The 23,473-nt window shown below is 42.5% G+C and overlaps 1 protein-coding gene across 6 annotated transcripts in view; it reads right to left on the reverse strand.

Moving 5' to 3' along the window:
- Window positions 1-13,348, reverse strand: part of PUM2 (pumilio RNA binding family member 2) — a 124,865-nt gene extending 111,517 nt beyond the window's left edge. The window contains exon 1 of one of the 6 annotated variants that reach the window (XM_074991322.1): window positions 13,277-13,348. Coding sequence is in view for 3 of the 6 variants with exons in the window: in XM_074991320.1 (XP_074847421.1) it covers window positions 4,113-4,523 (411 nt within the window). In the remaining 3 variants the exon portion in view is untranslated. Of the gene's footprint in view, window positions 1-19; window positions 37-4,112; window positions 4,746-13,143; window positions 13,187-13,276 lie in introns of those variants that run through there. The other 5 variants (XM_074991321.1, XM_074991320.1, XM_074991325.1 and 2 more) reach the window with 5 other exon arrangements.
- Between the last annotated feature and the right edge of the window lie 10,125 nt (window positions 13,349-23,473).

Here is a 23,473-nt window from a genome sequence, read left to right on the forward strand (position 1 = left end):
AAGTCATGTTAGCCTGTACCTGCAAAAATAGCAAGGAGTCCCATGGCACCTTAATGCAGGGGTGCACATAACCTCTGCTGGCTCTCCCATCTTCTGCCACCGCTGAGGGAGCGTTGCACGTCACCTCTGGGGGACCACCACTTGCTTCTGGACAGGTTGGGGGAGCCCTACTGATTGCAGGGACAAAAAGCAGGACCCAATTTACAAGATTTGCTCACCCCGGCATTAATTTATCCAATAATATCCACTCCATTAATGGAGACCTACTAGCTTCAGTTTAAACTACTATATGTACAAATTTGGTATGAATATAAAGCAGTAGGAAATCATTAAAATATAAATGTTCTCTGGGCTATCTGTCACTTCTTCACTTAGCTCTAAATAATTACAAATACTAAGTGTGTGTTGTATGTATGCTGTCCATACAGACAAACACAAGTGTTTTGTTTCAGACCATGTGTACAGGTTATTTCTAACTTATTCTAAAACCACACATGCATGTACATTTTTGCACATGAATACAATATTTTGATCCTGCAGTAAACTTAAACTACTCATTCACATATCTGTAACATTTCATTACTTGGGAAGCACTTAGACTACCAGGATGGGGCCTGTATAAGAACCTAAATATACTCAGCATTGTTTAATCATGTCACTAGCTACTGCTCTCATGACAGGGGAATTCTGCCAGGCAGTATGTCCAATTTGCTATCTTCCCCACCTGGGCAGGTTATGCACCCACTAGCCATGCTCTCCTCTGGAGTAAACAGGTAGATAGGGCCCCCTGCCCCAGGACCCCTAATTAGAAAAATGAGTCATTCAGATAGTAACCTCAACACCTCTAGGCTCTGGGGTAGGTAATGCTCCCCTCTTTAGAGCCAAAATACAGATAACATTCCTGCACTCCTCCCCAAGGTGCCACCTGGGAAGAGAGCTCAATCCCTCCCTTGCTTGAATCCCTCAAATTATCTGCCCCAGTAACTACTCATGGCAAGGTCATTCTGATAGACAGTGTGCCCGTTTTGCTGTCTCCCTACCTGGATAATGCACTCTCTCTGCAACTGCAATCCATGCTAGCCATCTGATTTGGTACTTCATGTGCCTCCTGTCCTACCCATTTCTCCTGGGCAGGCAAGGTGCTCTTTGTCAGCTGCATCTACCTTGGCATGTTTTGCACCTACTCTTTAGCCTCCAGACAGATTTTACACAGATGGTGTCTTCAGGTCCTGGTCAGGCACAAAGCCCTCATAACTACAACAAACAAATGTTGTGTTATTTATGTATTTTCCCATTTTTTACTAAATAACTATGAATATATAAACATGAGGGTGCACAATTTTATATTCTTGCCTCAGGCACAAAATTAGTTAGTTATGGAACTGTGAATTCTTTCGAAGCTTTACATGCACCTCATCCGTTAGTATCTCACTCTGAGTGCTGTCACTTTACAAGACAATAAATATTAATGTAATTCCTGTCTTTACATCCCCACTCAAAAAGTTGCTGCTCGGTGTGCCTTCTTGCCCACAAAGAACACTCTGCAACTTTTAAAAGGCATACAGAACAGTACTAGGGAAGTCTACTGGTCTGTTCTTTTATGGTAATCTCCTATTTTTCCTAAGCCAACAGTAAGCAACCTTTCTGAGGCGGAGTACCAAAATCTGATTTTTTGACCTCTGACCTTCTGATCTCCAAGTGTGGGTGATACTTTCTAAAGTCACCAATAGGTGCTTGGTGGGAGAGATTTTGTTAGAGGGAGGTTATGATGTGAGTGCCTACCCACAAGGTCTGGGGAAGGGAAGCTGGGCCACCTCCTGTCCCCGGGCTCCCCCCTGCCCCTGCCCCTACCCCCCCGCCCCCCGGAAAAAAAAAAAAAAGACAAGCGGCAATGGGCTTAAACTGTAGCAAGAGAGGTTTAGACTGGACATGACAAAAAACTTCCTAACTGTCAGGGTGGATAAACACTGGAATAAATTACCTAGGGAGGTCGTGGTATCTCCATCACTGGAGATATTTAAGAGCAGAGCAGACAGACATCTATCAGGGATGATCTAGAAGATGGTGCTTGGTCCTGCCACAAAGGCAGGACACTGGATTCAACGACCTCTTAAGGTCTCTTTCAGTTCTAGTGTTCTATGATTCCATAGTCCTAAAGCAGCTTAATTGATAAATAAATTAAGATGCAGAGCTTTACCGTTTAAGTGGTAGTTGGCAGCATTAGCTGTTCTTTTGTTAATCCACAGGCGGTGTGGCTTCGAGCAAGCCCCCAGGTACAGGAGGGAGGATGGGTGGGGCTGAGTTCCTGCCTCACGTGCCGATGAAAATCGGCTTTTGTGCCACTCTTGGCACCCATGCTGGGGATTGCTGACCCCTGTTCTAGACTAATCAAAGAAGGGTGAAAATGGCAGAAAATGAGAGATATATGACTCAGTTATACAGATTAGAAGAAAAGTATTACCATTCCCAAACAATTAAAACTGAATAAGCAAAAGTAAACTAAGCTTTCTCTTTATGATGCATAAAACAAAATACTGTCAAGAACCAGTTTTTTCTGGAGGTCTTGTTTTTAAAAACTTTAGGTACCAGGTGTTTACTTTTACTTTTCTCTGCTGAACAAGTGTTGCAATACTTTGAAGGATCCAAATACTGTTGTTATGCAAAGCTCATCTGAGCTGCAGCTCTCCCTGCTCACCAGATAGGGGAGAATATATGCCACTTCTTATTTTATCAATAGCTTAATATACTTGAATACGCACACACAGACTGTATCACTTTGCAAAACTGTAATAAAAATAATCTAGGTTCACATTCTAGTTATCTACTATTTGTCACAAAACCAAAAATGATGGGAAGAAAATCTATTACATTATGACGCATTCAAAAAACCTTACTTCTCCAAGTTGCAAGTAGAGTATTGCAAGAGGTTTGATTTATGTTTTAACAGTTTATACAAAAATCAAGAAATAAAAGGACAAGAGAAATTCAGGTAAAAGGAAAGAGCAAATGGATGAAAAAATAAAGAAAACTGAACTCTCAGGATGATAGTTTTTTTTGTTTTATTCATTTACTTCCTCCATTTTACAGTACTGCCTTGTAACTTATCCCACAATCCAGAGGTTTTGGAAGACACAGAAAGTGCCAATGAACTCTGTAACTTGCCTAACTCAGGTTCACAGGAAAGAGCATTTTGTTATCTGAATTTCGAGGAAAGATGTTTAGCTAGAGAAATTAGAAAGCTGTAGCAGTTACACACTTGGAGCTACATGTTTTCTACTTGAAACCTTATGGCTACATCTACACTAGCCCAAAATTTCGAAATGGCCATTTTGAAGTTTACTAATGAAGCGCTGAAATACATATTCAGTGCTTCATTAGAATGCTGGCAGCCGCAGCACTTCGAAATTGACGCAGCTCATCCCTGCACAGCTCATCCAGATGGGACTCCTTTTTGAAAGGACCCCGGCAACGTCAAAATCCCCTTATTCCTATCTGCATTGCATGGCCATTTCGAAGTTTTGGGCTAGTGTAGATACGGCCTATGGGTAATTAGATTACATTACCTACCAAAGAAGCAGATACCTGTCGTACACTATTAAGTTTAAAGAAAAGGTAACCCTTGCTTAGTTCTAACGCTTATAGTTTTATAGTCTTGATAATACAAGTTTTTACCTGCAAGTGCAACAAGTAAGATTGTGTGCAAGAGACACGTTAGTTTTCATTAGCACTATTATAATTTGGCCTTTTATCAAACAAACGGTTGGCTACCATCTGATTTCCAATCTAATAATCAATACTTGTTAGTTTTTCTGGTCTGGGGGGGAGGGGAGAATAAAACTAGCATTTATGCTTATTTATTTTAACCCAGCAAGTTTTTATGAACACGAAGTATCACCACAGAATAACTGTATTTAACTTGCAAGCTAATTTAACTGCTCAAACAAAAACAAAAAAACCTGAATGATTTACATTATGGAAAATCATGTGTTTTAAATTTATAATTGATACAGAAAAGAAAACATGCATAACCCACGTATATCTTTCTGAAAGATATGGATGCAAGAAAAAAATATCAGAAGTTTCTGAATTAGAAAAAAAAACAAACTACCTACCGAATGATCTATATGAATGCTATCTCCTGTGGGCCAGCGATGTTTGCTGGAGTAGCCACTCAACTCCTCACCATCCTGCCTCTGGAAGAAATATCCAACTGTGGCATCATCTTGAGATCGTCCACTGAGGGGTACCTGGACACTGGATGCACCTGACACTGCAGCTCTAGGAATGGTGGGAGGATTGCTTCCACCTGAACTGGGCACTGAAGTTCCAGACCCTGGCCCTGCTGTTGCTTCACCTACTGTTCCAGCTGAGGCAACCCCTATTTCAACCCCAATGGTTTCCTGCCCAATGTTCGCATGCATCATTCCTCTGGTCTCCTGCCAGGCCACTTCATTCATGCCTAGAAGGACACATGGAATTTTCATTCCACGTAGAAACCTAAAAAGAAAAAGTCTTGATAACATAAAAGGCTTTCTGCATGAAGGGTCTTTAAATATGCAGTTCTTATAACTAGGATTTAAAAAAAAAATCCGGGATCTATAAGATAACAAAGAACTTTGATGTTGAATTAAGCTTCTTCTATGTCATTAAGGTAGAGTTATCAACCTAAGTCTCTAAAATAAGATTCTCAGATAAAACATAGCATGAAGCCAAACATAGTAATGTAAATATCTGAGCAAAATAATTTCAGACTGTCAATTTATTGTAAAAAGTCACTATCAACTGCCACGTACTTTCCTTCATATAACGTCTATAACTTCTATTATCAGCTTTGTTCTCCACAGTCCCCAAGCACTTTCACCTAAGTAGTACGGAAAGCTCTTCCAAACCTCAATGCAAACATATTACAAGTGAAAAATATTGAGTGTTCTCGCTTCTGCGAGATTTTAACATCAAATTTCATATTAATCAAAAAGAGCATTGACCAAATTGACAGTATATTTTGGCTTTCCACTGACCACAAATTGTGTCTAGTCAGTCTGCCAGTGACCACTTGAAGAATTTCACTTGGGCTTGAAACAGGTATAACTGACAAGATTAAAAATAAACTCTCCTGTGTTTTTATTGCCAAAAATCTCCAAGGGAAAAAACCAATCATGAATTCTTTTGATTTTCTGATTCCTCTTTGTCCATTTTGTTGAGTGTATTGTCAATCATATGGCAGCAACATTAAATTCAAGGAGACCTGGATAAATACATAAATATAAGACAAATATATCCTACAACATAATAATCCATGGCTTCCACAAAACTTATCAGTTATCTTCATTTTAAAGTACACCATGAAAGCTTTACAATAAACTTTGTATCTTCCACTATCACTTAGAAAAATAGCATAAAAATGGTATGCAGAAGCTTTTCTTCATTCAAGTTCTCACCTGCAATGGAGTTTTCAAGACTAAAATTGTGGACAAGAAGAGATCATGACCCCCTGCTAATTCCTCAATACACACACATTTTATTTCCAGTGTTAACACCTCCTCCACGTACAGTCACTTAAAAAAAAAACACTATACTATACTATGGTTTGAGGGTTTTCCTGTAACTCTGAATAAGCTTTGTTTTACTGCCATTGTTAGACTCAATGCTATTTATATGTAGCTTACTATAACAATAGCAGTTTACCTCACTGAAATGAAAGTCCACGAACAATGGTATGAATTCTAAGTCATCTTCAGATTCAACAATAAGACAAAACCCCCAAAGCAATTATGACAGAATAAAGAATCTACTAATACATTCTATACTGAAAATGTAACCATGCATTAACAGTATGCCTAAAGATTATGAATGCAATATAAACTATGTAAAGTTTATTTTTCTTAATGAACACACACAAAACTCAAAGTGACTCTGTGCTAAAATGTACGCTGTGAAAATTCATTATTTGCATGTTATGTGTCCAAGAAACTAAACATACCCAGACTATCCACCTTTATTACATCCTTCTTCCCCACGAGAAAAAAAAAAACAAAAAAACACCACACACACACATTTATGATGGACATAAGCAAAAAGAGATTTACAACAGAAACAAAGCCAGGCAGTGTAGCAGTTCATATCTGTCCATTTCTCCCATGTATTCTCTAGCACTGAACGGCCGTGTCTACACTAGCCCCAAACTTCGAAATGGCCACACAAATGGCCATTTTGAAGTTTACTTATGAAGCGCTGACATGCATATTCAGCGCTTCATTAGCATGCGGGCGGCCGCGGCACTTCGAAATTGACGCGCCTCGCCGCCGCGCGGCTCGTCCCGACGGGGCTGCTTTTCAAAAGGACCCCGCCTACTTTGAAGTCCCCTTATTCCCATCTGCTCACGGGAATAAGGGGATTTAGAAGTAGGCGGGGTCCTTTTGAAAAGCAGCCCCGTCGGGACGAGCCGCGCGGCGGCGAGGCGCGTCAATTTCGAAGTGCCGCGGCCGCCCGCATGCTAATGAAGCGCTGAATATGCATGTCAGCGCTTCATAAGTAAACTTCAAAATGGCCATTTGCGTGGCCATTTCGAAGTTTGGGGCTAGTGTAGACACGGCCAATAAGTGAGAAGTTACTTAGCTTTACCAGGACTAGGCAAATTGCAGATTTATTTGGAAATAATTGATTAAATTGTTAAAATGTTCATCAGATTACCAACTCTAATTTGTAAAGAAAAAAAATCAAAAGTATCATATATATTGATTAAAACACATGATATTACCATGACCATCAATATTACACACTGACCATGTCCAAGTCACAGTATTTTGTTCTGGATAGATGTTATTTGTTAAAAATCCTGCACCTTAGGGATGTAAAATCCCATTTAATGAGTTAACAGGTTAAGAGCTAGGTTTAACCAGTCAGCCAATTAAAAGATGCAGGAGAGGCATCTGGGGAGGCCACACCAGCCCAGCTGAACTGTAGAAGCCCCCTGCCACAGACAAGGCCTTCTCTGGCAGGGCTGGAGCCCCTACACCCACTGTGTACCAGGTACCCACACTGCTTCAATTTTTCCACAGTGTCCCTGCCTGTGACATTGCCCTGGTCAGTGATAAAGGGGCCACTGCACCCTGGCCAAAGTAGGCCCAGTCCATGGCCAGCCCTCACCCACATGCAGCCCCTCCCCCTCAGGAGGATGAGGGCTGCTCCAGCCTCAACTGGTAATCATAACCAGTAAGCCTCATCGTTACCAGTTAAACATTAACATGCCTACTGCACATTATATATTCAATAGCTTTGCAGCTGCTGCATTTCACAGAGCTTTATACAATAAAGTCTTTCATATCAGGTAGCCCCAAGACTGGGAGGTTGCCAGATTATGAAAATATTATGGATAACAGAGGGGGATCCCTTGTCCCTGGAGTGGTGCCTCTACCTGCGCAGCCCACTCTGCTCTCCCCACCAAGGCTCACCAGCTCAGGCCCTGGCCCTGGCCCAGGATGCCATGTGGGGAGGAGGGGCTGGCTCCCCAGGGACTCAGCAGTCCCAGCCCATACTGCCATGAGGGTGGGTGGTGGGGAGGCCCCAGGCACCTCATGCTCCAGTATCCTGCTGTACTCTTGCTGGAGTTCAGCAGCTGAAGCACTGGCCCATGCTGCTGCATGGGAGGGAGGCTGGTGTGCAGTGGAAAGACACACTTCCCTCTTCTCCCCACCAGTGGTGGCAGTTTCTGAGCACCCCTGGAGCCTCTGCAGCCCTGGCGGTGGGGGGGAGGGAAAGAGATAGGGAACAGCAGATGAAACAGCTTCCTCTCAGCTCTCTACCCACACCCCAGTACCAGACCCTTCTTAAGAAGGGAAACAACAAAGTGGCTCAGGGCAGAAGGGATCCTCTCCCCGCGTGTGAGTAGCACAGCCACCTGGAAGAAGAAACCTACGTGCTGGGACAGCACCTGGTGGCAGCGGCAGTTATTTGAGAGTACCAGTTGACTGAATACTGGTCAGAAGAGAGTTTCCTGTATTACTGCTGAGTACACTCTGCACAAAAAACAGCACACCACACCTACACCCACACATCACAAGCCACCCTAAAAATTCTGCACAACAATATTTTAAAATTTTGCGTAATTTTGCTACTTGTACTTTCCAAATAAATCCGGAGGCTCCAGCTTGGCACTGGGGAGCAGAGGCCACTGACTGCACAGAAGTGGGAGATCAATAGTCAACTCCCTCGGGACATGAGCTTTGTGGTGACGCTGTACCCACCAACCCCAACACAGCACAAGGAGCAGGACTACCCCAGAAACAATATGAGGGACCTGCACCTCTGGGCCACATGCACCAGGTGTGAGCAGGCAGGCTCAGCGAGGCAAGATTCAACTGTAGCAGTGAGGAAAAGCTGCAGGTGTGGGCTTGCTGTGGGCACACTGGGTGTGCTCAGTGGAGGATCTGGATGCACAAAGGCTTGGTGTGGGATTCTAAGTGCAACAGTAAAGGGACTCTGCAGAGGGGTCCAGGTGAAGGTGGCTGGAGCTCAGTTGGGGGTGGGGCTCGATAGAGGAGGCTCAGGAGGATAAAGGAATCACATTTAGCTGGTTGGGGTTTGGTAGGCTGGGGAATACAGGTACAGGTGGCTCAACAGGGGTGGTCCTGGTACAGGAAGAGTGAGCCTTTGCAGGACAGTCTGGGTATGATGAGGTATGGATTTATGGGACTGGGCAGATGGGAGAGCAGATCCCCATACACTGATTCCCTCCCCGTGCAGCTGAGGTGCAATGACACAGGAAATGGCAGGGTGAATTTGCACAGCTTCCTGCAGACAGGGGAGAAATCTAGAGGTGAGCTTCATGATTCGTGATGCCATGCAGGGGAAGAGAAAGTCATGTCCTACCCCTCCCAGCTGGAACTATTAGCTGACCCCAGCACAGGGTAGCAGCCACTAGTCAGGTCTTCCCCTGTCCCACCCCCTGCCCCACAGTGATTTACCTTTCTGACAGCTGCCGTGGGAACTCAAAACGTACTGCTGGAAAGGACTGCACAACCACTCCTGTGGCTTCCCCTTGCTTCACCATCAGAAAGTCATTTTTCTGCAGTGAAGAAAAATCTGTGGGGTACATGAATTCTTTGAACATGGAGTGGTGCAGAACTCCTCCACATTCCTTCCCCAGTGCCCAGGACAGTCACCTCACAGTGTTCATAGGACTGTACCTCCAATAAGTACGTTAGTTCTACAAGAGCCACTTGCAGAATACATAATTCATTGGCGTCAAAAAAAACCACACCCACCCATAGACAACAAAATGGATACTTTTAATGATATTTCTACAGATAAGATAGTTTCAATTCATTAGCTACATAACTTTCTCACCCTAGTCTGGGAAATACAAGTAAACCCCCAACTTACATTGGTCCAAGTTATACGGACCCATAGATACACAGATACAGTAAGGTCTCAGAGTATGCAACCCCGCTCTTATGCGGCTGACCCCCAATTCATACAGTAATCCTCTGCTTTATGCAGCTTCACGGTGCGCGAAACTCACTCAAACACCAGTTTCACACAACATGAAGCTGCTGGGCTCTAAGCCTGCCTAGCTTCTAGCAGCTGCAGGCAGCTACACAGGCTGAGAGCCCCTTCCCTCGACCTTCCCAGAGCGGTGCCCCTGCAGGCAGCCAGGCAGGCTAAAACACCCTTCCCCCTGCTTCCCAGAGCAGCACAGCTCCGCCTGACAGCCAGGTCAGTTCACCCCGGTTAAATCCCCTGGCAGCTCAACTCCCTGCCCCAATTCCCCCGCTCCTGTGGCCCCAGACCACAGCCCCTAGCGCGCTGCGCAGGGCTCCAAACCCCGCCCCACTCAACCACCCTGACCCGAGACACGCCCCCCATTCAACCCCCACACCTTTGGTTTGTAGATAGGAAATCACAGAGACCGTTAGAACCGATATTTAGTCTACGTGCTTTGAATCTGTGGAGTACTTCTACTATATGACTATCAAGTGCCTTTAAAGCCTGTTATTACAGGAACTGTACAAATTTAATTTGTTGTTACAGAAAGTGAAAACAAGCTTTTCAATGATTGACCTCTTGTTCCATTTCACAGAGCTTAAATACTGGCTTAGTGACAATGCTGGAAAGGTTCCACCATGTGGAATAAGCAATAAATAGTTGTTATGGGTGGAAAAACTTCACCCTGGATGAGGGAAGCATTTTTCAACTGAATTTTTAAGAAGATTAAGAACATAACTAAAAAAAGCAAATCAATATGTCTCATGCCTATGAACGCACCTTATATAACCTAAACAGGATCTATAAGATCTACCCATCACACACACTTCTATGGCCACTTCAGTAACTTTCATTTATAAATAAAATATGTGTTTTCTTCCCTTAAGAAAATGTTAAGTACCAATATTTTTGGTACCTTTAAGAAGAGATGTTGCAGTCATCACCACCTCATACTTCTAAATATTATTCTTAGTATTTAATGAAGCTTTTACTGCAATCAAGAATGACATCCTACATAATTCTGTATACCAGAAAGAATCCATCACTGTTAATATGAATAATGAAAGTTAACCAAATGCTTTTTTCTGCCCATCTTAATAACTTTTATAATTAACAAAGGCCATTCAGAGTCAGATCAGTGGTCTACCTACAACCCAGTATCCTATCTTCTGATAGTGGCCAAGTGTCAGACTCTTCAGAGGAATCAGAACAGGGAAATTCTCAAGTGATCCTAGGTCATCCATCCCCAGCATTTGGAATCTGTTAACATTCTGGAAGCAACTGTAGAAGACAAAGACTTGATTTTTCAAGATAGCACATTTTAGAAAGTTTTCTACACACAAAATTGGTGCATGTATACATGCATACCTAGGAAGAGGGAAAACTGGACAAAAGTAAAATAAAAAAATGCTATTTAGTTTGAGAACCTGGGAATGAGATTAGCTACCTGCTAATGCTTAACCCATGATATGCCCACAATCTCTTACACCACTAATTAATATACAACCAGGCAATAAAAAACACTAGAAACATATTCTATCCCTACATTAAAACTGATCACAACGTCCCACCCACTTCAAGGAAAGGGAAATATGAGTTTTTCTCTGTATCAATGAACATGTATTTGCTGTAATAGCTCTCACTGTATTTAACGTTTAAGGGAAGTTAACTGCATACTTCCTGGTCGAACACCATTACAATGAATAAGTAACTGTTTCTCCACTTTTCATTATTGTAACTGCCTAACCACCATTCTATTTCCTCCCTCCCACCAAACTGGAAAAAAAAATTACAAAGATTCAAATAGTACATAGACATATTTGATATCCAAACAATACATTATAAACCCCTGCAATAAAACTGTATTTATCAAGCACACCCTTACATGCATTGGCCTATTAAATCTCTCTCCTCTGGACTAACAACTTTCCAATTTTTTGCCAGACGCCTTGTTTAGAAAACAAAACTGCCAGAGAAGTCAATCATCCCCCCCATTCCAATTTTCTCACCGCTTTCACCTACTAAAAATATTGACAATGATACAGTATTCAATCATGGACCAAGGGAAGATTTAAAATCTCACACCCCTTTATACCATTGCAAAAATAAGATCCCCAGCTTTCCAAGAACACAACTGTACCTACTTCTAAATCCAGGAAGGTCCAGATTAAAATCCTCCAGACATTAAAATTAGCAGCACTATGTATTTAAAAAAACAATTTTTTTTTTGTATTTAGAGATCTGAAAAATGTACTAGTTTACCTTTCTGCTCTCCTTAAAGGACCTACAAAGTTTGAATAATTATAAGTAAAGGAGCCTAGCAGAGGGACACAAAAGAGACTGTAAATAATAAAGACATTTCAAAAAAATGTCTGGTGTAAAGATTTTTCTGGGCATTTATTTTCAATGATACATATAACTCATGCATGCCTTTATCATTTTATCATCCCCAAACTCTGGTTGATTTCAAAATAACTATCATGCCATCACGTAAAACACATTACATTTTTTTTAAGTTGTAATACCTTCCTTGCTTTGTACTGTATGCTTCATACAACAGATGAGTATAAAGTGTACAATGTGTATCACTTTACTTTTACAGAATTAAATACATAATTTGAAGTACACATAAAACTTCACTGCAACAAAACCAAACAAAAAAATCTCTTGTATAATGACCGTTAAAAAGGTTTTTAACATCAGTGGTAATCAAATAAAGACGTTATCCACATTGCACATAGTTGCAATGTGAGAATGGCAATATTCTCTCACAATGCATTCTCTGATTTTGCCTGTGTAGATACACACACCTTAAAAAATAAAATCCAACATTTCATTGTGTGGCATTAACTACAAAACGTGCATTTAGCCTTCTGAGCCTGACATCCCTTAAAAAAACAAAACAAAACACACACATAGGTATCCTGTCTAAAGAAATAATAAACAATAAATAATCTGTGATATAGAGAGATCATCCGAAATGGTAGCTCATGGCCTGAAACTCTATCAAAGCTATGAGAAAAGAAACCCGCCTTTACATTTCCAAAACATTTCCTTTGTCTAGATCTCAGATGTGCCTTCAGGAACTCCTCTCCCCATTTCTTTCTCTCCTCACCACAGCTGTTTTTCAGGCACGACTTCATCTCTTTTATCTAAACCCCCTCCCTTCACGTAAGCGCCTCACGCAAAACGTAGTAAGCTCCCCCAGCGATCGGAGAGGGGGGAGTGTTGTTAGCATCCTTCAGGTGCTTAGAGGGTCACACAGCAGTCCCCACTCCACAACACACACCTCCCCCGCCGAAGAGTCCTTCCCCTCCCCCCACACCAGACGCTCCCCTGCTCCCAGTCTGCCCCCGATAAACGCCCCTCCCCCACACATCCATCTTTCCCCCAGGCTACCCTCGCCCACATACACCCTTGTCCCCTCCCCCACCCCCTTTGTGCTGCTCCGACGGCGGCCCGGAGGAAGGCCGCGGCAGCGCAGCACAAAGGCAGAGGAGACAGCAGCCCCCATCGGGCAGGCCCCGGCCAGCTGGGTGTCCAGCCACAACACTGCCCCCGAGGCCCGAAACAAAACGGGGCTATGGTAAGGGGGCTCCGCCTGCCCGTTGCCGCCCCCTCCGCACGACCTGGGTTAGCCCGGCCCCGGGAGATACTCACGGGCTGGCTTGCGGCGCTGCTCCCCGGAACGGAGCCGGACAGGGCCCTGAAACACCCCCTGCCCCCGCCGCCCCCCCCCCGGTCTCTCCTTCCTTCCTCCCCTCCCCCCCCACCTCAGCCGCCAGAGACTCACAACAACATGGCGAGAGACCCACACACAGGGAGCGCGGCAACCCCCACTGCGCAGGCGCGCTGCGGCCAGGGACTGAGGCGGGGCGGGCGGCAGGAACTGTCGAGTCCCTTCCGCCCGCGCGCCTATCAGCGGGGTTGGCGCGGCGTCTGCGCGCGCTTTCATGTCCTACCCGCCTCCCGCAGGCGGCCCTGCGAGCGTGAGGGCGACGCGGAGTTCCAAGGGCGGAACACCGAGCAACTCATTGTTCCATCCAGCTGCGCAGCGAAGACTGGGATCACGCTTTTGGGGCTGATCATTCAGCCACCCCTGGAGTGCGCGAGCAATCGTTGAGAGCAAGAAGGCTACGGTCTCAGAGGGGCAGCCCGGTTAGTTTGAAGCGTCACAAAAAATAAGCTGTGGGTTTCACCTGAGAAAGCTTGTACCTAGAATTGTTAGCCCTTAAGGTGCAACAGGACTGCTTGGCTTTTTAAGAAGGAAAGTAAGAAAACTGTGACTTACTGCGGTAGTGAAAAATCCCAAGAGCACCAAACAAGGTTGTGCTGGAAGGGTGAATTCTTGTAATACAGAATTTGGCTAGGGTTCGAAGATGTGTTTGCATGGGAGTGTGGATAAAGAGAATGTCCACCCCATCTGAAAAATGTAAAAAAGGTGGGTCAGTGGTAAGACCACTCACAAGATATGGAGATACACATCTCATAGAGCTGGAAGGGACCTCAGGAGGTCATGGAGTCCAGTCCTCTGCCCTCTTGGTAGGACCAAGCACCAGCCCCCCCCCCTTTTTTTTTTATCTATTTGCCCCAGATCCCTAAGTGGCCCCCCTCAAGGATTGAACTCACAACCCTGGGTTCAGCAGGCCAATACTCAAACCAGTGAGTTTTTGGTTTCATAATAAATTGTTTTTATTTCCATACCATTTTTTTTGTCTCAAGGAGCATGACACACTCACACGTGATCCATATAGCAAAACAACCTTCTAACCAAAAACATGTAAATAAAAGATTCATTTATATTTTTCCATACACAGTGAAGAAGTGTGTATTTTCAATCTAAAAACAATTGCTTTTAAACTAAAAAACAAATCAGTACAGCTTCCATGAAAGAATAAAATACATACCTGTTCTCTAACCAGCTCTAGCAAACGTGGAATTCTTGGAAATGTAAAGGTACTCTGTGTGTGTGTGTGTGTGTGTGTGTGTGTATATATATATATATATATATGTATGTAAACCCCTCATAGCACCCACACACATTGTTTTACAAAATATAGTTTTAAAAAAGGTAAGTTTCAATCCCTGACAAAGCTGAAACTTGTCTAAGCATTGATATTCCAATATTATCAACATGTCCACACTTTGAATAAATACTCGTGACAACCAGGAGTCCCAACTCCCAATCTACTTTAGGATGGTTCTATTGAGCACAAGTACTGTAAAGCCAGTTTAACCAGCTACTTGGGGATTTCCACAACTGAGGGGAATTTCCCAGGTGGCATAGAACCAATGCAGTGGTTCCCAAAACACTAACTTCAGAGCAGGGAGGCCTAACTAGAGGAAAGGCAGCTTGATAGAAGCACTGCTACAACCTGGCCATTCCCAGGAGACAAAACCTCCTGAATGCCATAAGAAAGCATGCATAAAGTACTGACAATTCTCACATTTTAAGAAGATTTGGGAACTTCAGCTGAAGTTGTACAGCATGCACATCTGAAAAAAATTAGGCCCTAGGTATCTAAAATTAGTGATCACTTAAAATATTTTGCTATCCCTTCCTTTAATTTCATCATTTGTAAGACAAGGAAAATGCCACTTTTCTACTACATAATAGTGTTTGTGAGGATTAGCTAATGCTTCTAAAATGCTATGCAGTGTTACATCCCTGTAAGTTTTTTCATGACATGGCTACCTATCTGTTACTATCCCTGTAAGTGCTAAGTATTTTTTTGATCAGCCTGAGTTTCAAAAATATATATGGTCTGATTTGTCCCTTTGTAGGATGAATAAAGAAAGTAGAAAAATGTGTAAATGTGATAATAAATTAGTTTGAAAAATAAAATAGGAACTTATCACATCAAGAGTACCATTCAAACTTCTTACACTACAAAAAGAAAAAAAAAGGGACAGGGAGAACACTCCTGGTTTTCATGCAGAAAGGAAACAAAATTATGTATTTATAATTTAAATTGATGATCCATTTCTGATCTACTTAATTAAAAAATGCTAGGGCATAAATGTTAAGGTGTTAATAATTGATAATGCTTTCCCAAACACTCTCCTGGGGTTTCTTATGATTCACATATTAACCTGAATTTACTTTATTTAGTCTTCTCATGGTGTAGCATCAGCATCAGCAAGATATTAATTGTCTCTGTTCCTAAAGGTATGTATTTCATATGTTGGACCTGCTGCAGAATGCAACATATAACAGGTTTTACATATACAGTGTTGGTTTGCAGACCTGACCCCTCGATAGGACGGTTCTGGGCAACAACTCCACTGTCAAATAAGCTTCCATTTGGCCTTTGATACCAGCTTCCATTGCTTACTTGTTAAATTTTCAAAGACACACATGAAATCATAGAATCCTAGGGTTGGAAGAGACTTTAAGAGGACATTGAGTCCAGCCCCCTGCCCCAAGCAGGGTCAATCCTAACTAATCATCCCAGCCAGGACTTTGTCAAGATGGGACTTAAAAACCTCCAGGGATGGAGATTCCACCGCCTCTCTAGGGGTGCGTCTACACTAGCCACCTACTTCGAGGTAGTTGGCACGACGTTGAAATAGTACGCGTCGCATCTACGCATGCTGTGAGCTATTTCGATGTTGAAATCGATGTTAGATGGCAAGACGTCGAAATCGCTATTCCTATCCGAAGATGGGAATAGCGCCCTACTTCAACGTTCAACGTCGAAGTAGGGCGTGTGTAGATGATCCATGTCCCGCTACGTCGAAATAGTGGGGTCCTCCATGGCGGCCATCAGCTGAGGGGTTGAGAGATGCTCTGTTCAGCCCCTGTGGGTCTCTGTGGTCGCCATGTGCAGCAGCCCTTAGCCCAGGGCTTCTGGCGGCTGCTGCTGCTGCTGCTGCTGGGGGTCCATGCTGCATGCACAGGGTCTGCAACCAGTTGTCGGCTCTGCGGATCTCGTGTTGTGCAGGCCAAGTGTGTCTGGGAGGGGCCCTTTAAGGGAGCGGCTTGGGGCTTTGCTGGCCCCTTATTTCGACGGGGAGTGCTTGTGTGTGTGTGGACGCGCTGCATTTCCTTCTGGGGTGGCTCCTTTCGACATTCTCCATCGCTACTTCGACATTGAACGTCGATGGCACCAGCCCTGGAGGATGTGTAGGCAGTACACATCTAAGTAACCTATTTTGATGTTCTTACATCGAAATAGGCTACTTCGACATTGTGTGCTAATGTAGACGTAGCCTAGGTAATGCATTCCAGTGCTTCACCACCATCCCAATGAAACAGAAACACATTCATGTTTTCTCCCATCTATACATCTATTAGCCTCCTTCAAATCTCTCCTTATAACTCTCCTTTAACATGATACCCATAAAAACATGACACTGATTACGCTGATGGTGTGCTAAGACCACAGCTTATATAAGGATTAATACTGTCTCACAGTTTCCTTGTGCTTTCCCACCTGTGTATCTGTAACTGTCTGTCCTCTCTTGTCTTATAAGCTCTTTTGGGCAGGGATTGTCTTTTTTGTTCTGTGTTTGTGCCGTGCTACCACATTTCTGTCCTGGTCCATTATGAGTGCTCTTAAGTACACTGCTAAATCAGTACTGTCAGGAGTGAATAACTGTAAAGGGTTAAACCCAGAGGTTATGTCTAGACTTGAGGGTATTGTCGGCAAAATAGCTGTTTTGTTGATAAAGCCTGTGGAGCATCCAGATTCCCAAGTGCATTCTGTCAACAGTAAGTCAACCGACTTACACTTAATGCAGCACTTTTGTTAACAACTGTACCCCACTCACTACAAGGAAGAACACCTCTGTCAGCATAGATCAGTCAACAAAAAGCCAGTCCGTACATTCTGGGGTGTCCTCTGTTGGCAGAAGGGGCTTCCAGGGTACCAGGCAACCCTGTCTGCTGTGCTTCTGGTTGGCTGTTTTGCCGATAGAGTGGCTGGGCAGTTTGGCCATTCTCTGCCGACAGAGCAGATCGCTCTTTTGATCCACCCTGCAGTCTGGCCATGATCTGTCAACAGAAGTTATGTCAGAAGATATCTTTTGACAAAAACTTCTGACAACAATTCACTCTACTCTAGACATAGCCAGAGATAGTAGGTTCTGGGTTGACCAGCAGCCAGTTGAGCCAAGGGGAAGGGGAAGGGGATTTTTGAACTGAAGCAGTTACCTGCTGGGAGAGTCTTTTGTGTGGCTAAAGGAGAAAAACACAAAGATGGTTTAAGTCTGAACCAGGTCTGAGGAACTTCAGTAAATATCCAGGCCTCAAAATTAATCTAGGAATAGAGATATGTAAATAGAAAGGAAATGTTTAGTCAGACATGAGTAGGTTATTTGTTATTTTGGGTCTGGTGTGGAAATTCTCAGCCTGCCTAATGTACCTCCCCTGTATACTGTAACTTTTAAACCGAACCCAGGGAAGTAATTCTCTTGTTTTGATCTATCTTTTTTTAGTGGCTCTGTAACACCTAGCAACCAAGTACACTTTATCATGTATATCTTCTGTTTTGTTAATGAATCACCTTTTCTAAGGCAGTGATTTAATTTCTGTGTCCTAGAGAAGGGTCTGTGTGTACGCATACCTAAAACTTGAAGGTCAGCTATCAGAGATTGAAATTTAGTTTTTTTCCTTTCTCTCTTTGTCTTCAAGCTCTCTTCCAAGGGAGGATTAAGAGGTTGGGGCTACCCCATGGGAAGACATCCCAAGTACATCTTCCTGGGTTCTAAATAAGGGTTTTCTCACTTGGGTGGTGGCAGCTACTTCCCAAAGACAGGGAATCTGGCTACGTTTTCACTGCCCCTTCTTTCAAAAATGGGCACATAAATGCAGCGGGTCAAAAATGCTAACGAGGCGCTGATATGAATATTCACTGCCTCATTTGCATTTTTTAAGTAGTAATGGCAGCCATTCGCCTCATTGAAAGTGCTGCTTTCAAAATGCAAACTAGCTGAAAGGAAGCCCTGCTTTCAAAAGCACCCCTTCTTCCTGGAAAAAATTAGAAAAAACAGTGCTTTCGAAAGCAGGCCTTCCTTTCAAAGGAGCCCCGATTACACGGCTCGTTTGGATTTCAAAAGCAGCACTTTCAACATGGGGAGTGGCCTCTTATGCAAATGAGGGGCTGTATATTCCTGTCGGCATCTCATTAGCATTTTCAATCCACTGCACTTACATGCCCCTTCCAAAAGGGAGAGGCAGTGTACATGTAGCCTCTGTGTCCTTGAGAAGCTTTGAAGCAGAAGCCGATAGAGGCAAGGTATTTTTAGGGTCTCTTGTGGGCACTTGGAGCGTCAGAGTGGGAAATCAGCCTTGAGAAATTACAAATGAAATAAATAATAATATTAGGGTGTGGGTTACGCTGTGTTGTCATAGGTGAGGTATAATCACCACCCTTCACGTTAAGCAACCTCCAGTCTAAAACACAGGCACACGTGAGTCCACTCAGGAATTTGAAACGTGCAGAGGAGTTTTGGATAGGCATTCTCTGGGTAAGGGTATGCATGGGTGTGAGTGAGAAGCAGCAGAAGAGGCAGAAGGTATAGACAATCGGTGGCACAGCTCTGAGAAAAGTCTCCAGAGAGAGCTACTGGGGGTTGCTGGCTGAAAGAAGTTGTTATGTGTTAGCAAAGAAAGTATGTGCTGTTATTTTGGTTCTTTCTGTCTATGTTCAGAGAAACAGTACATTCTTTGCAAATAAAAATTGCATCAAAAGGTACTAGACTCCATCAGTTTCTCCTCTTACTGGAAGAACCTACAAGACTTAGAATTTTCCCAACTGTGTGACAATGCTTTCAAAGCTAGTCACATGTTAGATTTATACTACTTTTTTATACATGTACAAGCTGCTGTAAGGTTTAATTAGATTATTTTATCCCCTACAGATTATTTCATTTTTTGAATAAGTAGGGTAACAATGTTCTGCAAAAATTTCCAGTGAAAGATTAGCGAGTCAAACACACAGTCCTAATCTGAGTGTCATCACCAATGACACATCGCCACAAATAAACATCCTTTTCTGTAGTGCAGAGCACAGTAGGACTATCTTGCAGACTAAACCAGGAACTATAGTTAGAACATGGATTTCCTCAGCAGGACAACTTTTGTTTCTGAGTCACTCAGTTCCCCTTAATAGCCTGGGATATAAATAGATATACATAATAAACATACCTCAGCATCACAACAGTCAAGATGGCTAGCTATTGTAATGCAGAATGAGTGGCTAATGACAACATTTTGTGCATGTAAATGTGGGCCCAAAGCAGGATAGCAAAAGCTGACTTTCACATTTTGTATATAGCTTGGCCTCAGATGATGCCACCTTGTTCACAGTTAAGCAGCTATAATCTGATCTTTTTTTAGATAAATCGTCTCAGTAGGATGATAATTTTCTCTGATTCAGTTAGTGAATTGTTAATTGCAGTAGCTCTTTGAGATGAATATACTGTACACCATAGTTTAGGCAATTAAAGATCATGTGGTGAACCTAGTACAAACAATAGTTGAAGCTGTAAATAGGATTAATTTCATTTTGATTCCTGTGCATGTTGTATAAAAAACAAGAATTATAGGTAGAAAAGTATTCTAATTTTAGTCCTTATAAAAAAAGCACTGGAAATTCAAAAAAATAGCCTAGGTAATAAATATAACCATTTTTGAGTAAAAGAGCATTTGTCTCCACCCTCAATGTATTGTTTTACAACCTACTCTTTACTAACCAATGAAGGTAATGAAAGAGGAATATATTTAAGTGTCATAGATATGCTGGGTGGCGGGGGAACAAAATGAAAGCTTCCCTCCTTTCTCCAAGAAACTTACAATCAAAGGCTCTGATCCTGCAAAGACGATTCAGTGCTCAACTTTATGGACGTGAGTACAGGCTGAAGCACTCTAATCTGGCACCTTGGGACCTAACTGGTACTGAGTCAGAGAATGTGCCAAACTATAGGAGGTCAATATTGTGTAGCACATTATCAACACTTCTACTGCTTACTGGGTTCTTTGAAGACATTTATGGATAGGTACCAGCTAAATGGCAGCACAGAACACCGAGAGCCAGAACTGTGGCTATAAAAACGTTATGGGACCATGGGAAACTTGGCCACCCCCATGATATATGGATATCCAGCTACCTAAAATCATGCTGGTCAACAGATGTTGCCAGATTAGAGAGGTTCAACCTGTAATCCCATTGACTTCAATTTGATTATTCACATAAATGCAGAAAAGCCAGCATCTAAGTCTTTGCAAAGTCTTTTGACTGAGGCTTCAGTTAAAATAAAAATAATATTCATAGCATCACTATGTACTTATATAATGCCCTTTGTCTTAGAATTTTAGAGGTAGATATATTCATAGACAGATGTTCAAGCCACACCTGATAAATACAATAGATGATATTTTATAGGAAAACAAACTCAGGTGCGAAAAGGTTAAATAACTTGCATAAGGTGATACAGGAATCCTGGGGTAAAACTCAGGTCTTCTCAGTCTTTTGCTCTAATGTCTAGACCAGTGGTTCTTAGTCTTTTCATTACCAGCACCATCTTTCCCATACTGGAACTTACTATCCTACAGACATGACCCCAACTATGTTCCAATGACAGGGTGCTCAGAACCTTCTGGCTCCTCTTGGTAGCGATCCAGGTTGAGAACCCATGTCACACTCTGTGTCTGAGAGATGCATTGAAAAATCAGCCAATGCTGGATTTTGCCTATTTTGTGTGCACAGAACCACATTCAGTAAGGAAACTCCTAGCCTAAACTCCTGTCCTAAAAATATCATTCTAAATTTTGACATGTGAAGGTCAACAAACATGAGCATGGAAGAGAAATTGTCTTTGTGAGGTGGTGGGTCTTCATATAAAACAGTACAGTGGAATGTATTGATGTACTTAACTTTATAATAAAGTCTGTAACTTTTACAGTCTTTTATAGTACCTGTTTTAGTTCTCATGGCAACCTGTTTTCCATTAAAGTTTCCCTATAGAGTTAGTCAACCAGAGGGAATTATATATCAGGTGTGCTTGGGACACAAGAGAATTTGCCAGGGCTTGTGCAACCTCCAGCCTCTCTCCCCTGAGACTCTGGCCCCAGCCAGGCCCCAAAGGACTGCCACAGGCTTCAGACAGCCCTTGCACTGCCACAGAGCAGGCGGGGGCTCTTGTTCCCAGCCACATGCTGCTGTTCACAGCCCCCGCCCTGCTTCAGGGCTCCTGCAGCAGCCCACTACTCTCTCATCTGGCAACATCTGTGGTCCATCCTGCAGGACTATGGATGTTGCCAGATGAGGGAGTACTGTATTTGAGGTTTAACGTATAATATTTTAATTATTAAGAAAAATTATCATTTTTAGAAAATTGCACAATTTAAAATAAAAAGACCAGCTCTATGTCCTGATGAAGGAGTTTGTCCAACCTTTCCAAATTTAGCTACTCTTACAGTTAGAGAGGTTTTCTGAATATCTAACCTGAATCTCTTTTGCTGCATATTAAGCTCACTAATACTTTCTTACCTTCAGTGGACATGGAGAACCATTGAACACCTTTGTTACAACAGCCTTTAATGTATGTAAAGACTTATTAGACCACCTGCCGCATTTCAGATTTTTCCCCAAGACAACATGCCAGCATTTTTCTAATCTTTCCTCAGAGATCAAACTTTCTAAAACTTTTATATTTTTGTTGCTCTTATTTGGACTTTCTCCACTTTTTCCTCATCTTTCTTAAAGTGTGGCACTCAGACACGAACACAGTACTGCAGCTGAAGTCTAACCTATGCTTAGTAGAGTGGGACACTTACCACCCAAGACTTACAAGTGATACTCTTGTTAATACACCCCAAATTGATATCAGCCTCTTTCCACAAATAATTTTTTTCTCCTAAGAACTTGTCTTTTTTGGAATTTCATTTTGTTGATTTTAATCCACTTCTCCAATTTATCAGGGTAATTTTGAATTCTAATCCCGTCTTCCTGAGTGCTTGCTTTTCCAACCATCTTGATGCTACCCACATAAGCACACTCTCTATTTTAGCACCCAGATTATTAATATTCAGATCAAAAGTATCAACTATTATCAAACTGAGGATAGATCTTAGCAGTGCCCCATCAAATAAATCCCCATCCTCCCGGTTTCATGAACTAGTTATCAGTGGTTTGCTGTTACAGTCTTTCAACAAGTTGAGCTCCTTTCTTATAGTAATTTTATCTAGACCCCGTTTCCCTGCTTGTGAAGAGGTCAGATGGGACTGTGTTAAAAGCTTTACTAAAATCAAGGTGCATCACATCTACTGCTTCCCCATGTATTAAGCGAGTAACCCTGTAAAAGAAGGAAATTAAGCTGGTTTGGCCTGATTTGTTCTTGACAAATGCACATTGGCCATTATTTGTAAATGTAGTACCCTCAAGGTGCGTACAACTTAATTATTTGATAACTTGTACCAATATCATCCCAGGTATTAAAGTTAGGGTGACTGATCTATAATTTCCAGGGACCGTTTTATTTCCTGTTTTTAAAGATAGTAACTATGTTTGCCCTTCTTCAGCTCTGTGGTACTTCACCTTTCCTCCATGAGTTCTCACAGATACCTGCTAATGGTTCAGAGATTGTTTCAGATAGTCCCCTAAGTGCCCTAAAATGAATTTTCTTAGGCCCACTTAATTGAATACATATAATTTGTCTAAGTATTCTTTAACTTAGTCTTTTCTTATTTCAGCTCATGTCTCTTTCCCCTTATCATTAATATTCATTGTGTTGAGCATCTGGTCAAAATAAACCCTTTCGGTAAAACATGAAGCAAAGCAGACATAAATACCTCAGCCTTCTTGATGTCCATTAGTAGCTCTCCTTCCCTGTTAAACAGTGGACTTATAATTTCCTTCATCCATCTTTTGGTCCTCGTGTATTCATAGAGTCTCTTCTTGTTGACTTTCACGACTCTTGCTAGATGTAACTCATTCTGACCTCTAACCTGTCTGATTTTGTACCTGTGTGCTTGCGCTATCATTTT

Source organism: Carettochelys insculpta, chromosome 3 (assembly GCF_033958435.1).
Source record: "Carettochelys insculpta isolate YL-2023 chromosome 3, ASM3395843v1, whole genome shotgun sequence".
Lineage (NCBI taxonomy): Eukaryota > Metazoa > Chordata > Testudines > Carettochelyidae > Carettochelys > Carettochelys insculpta.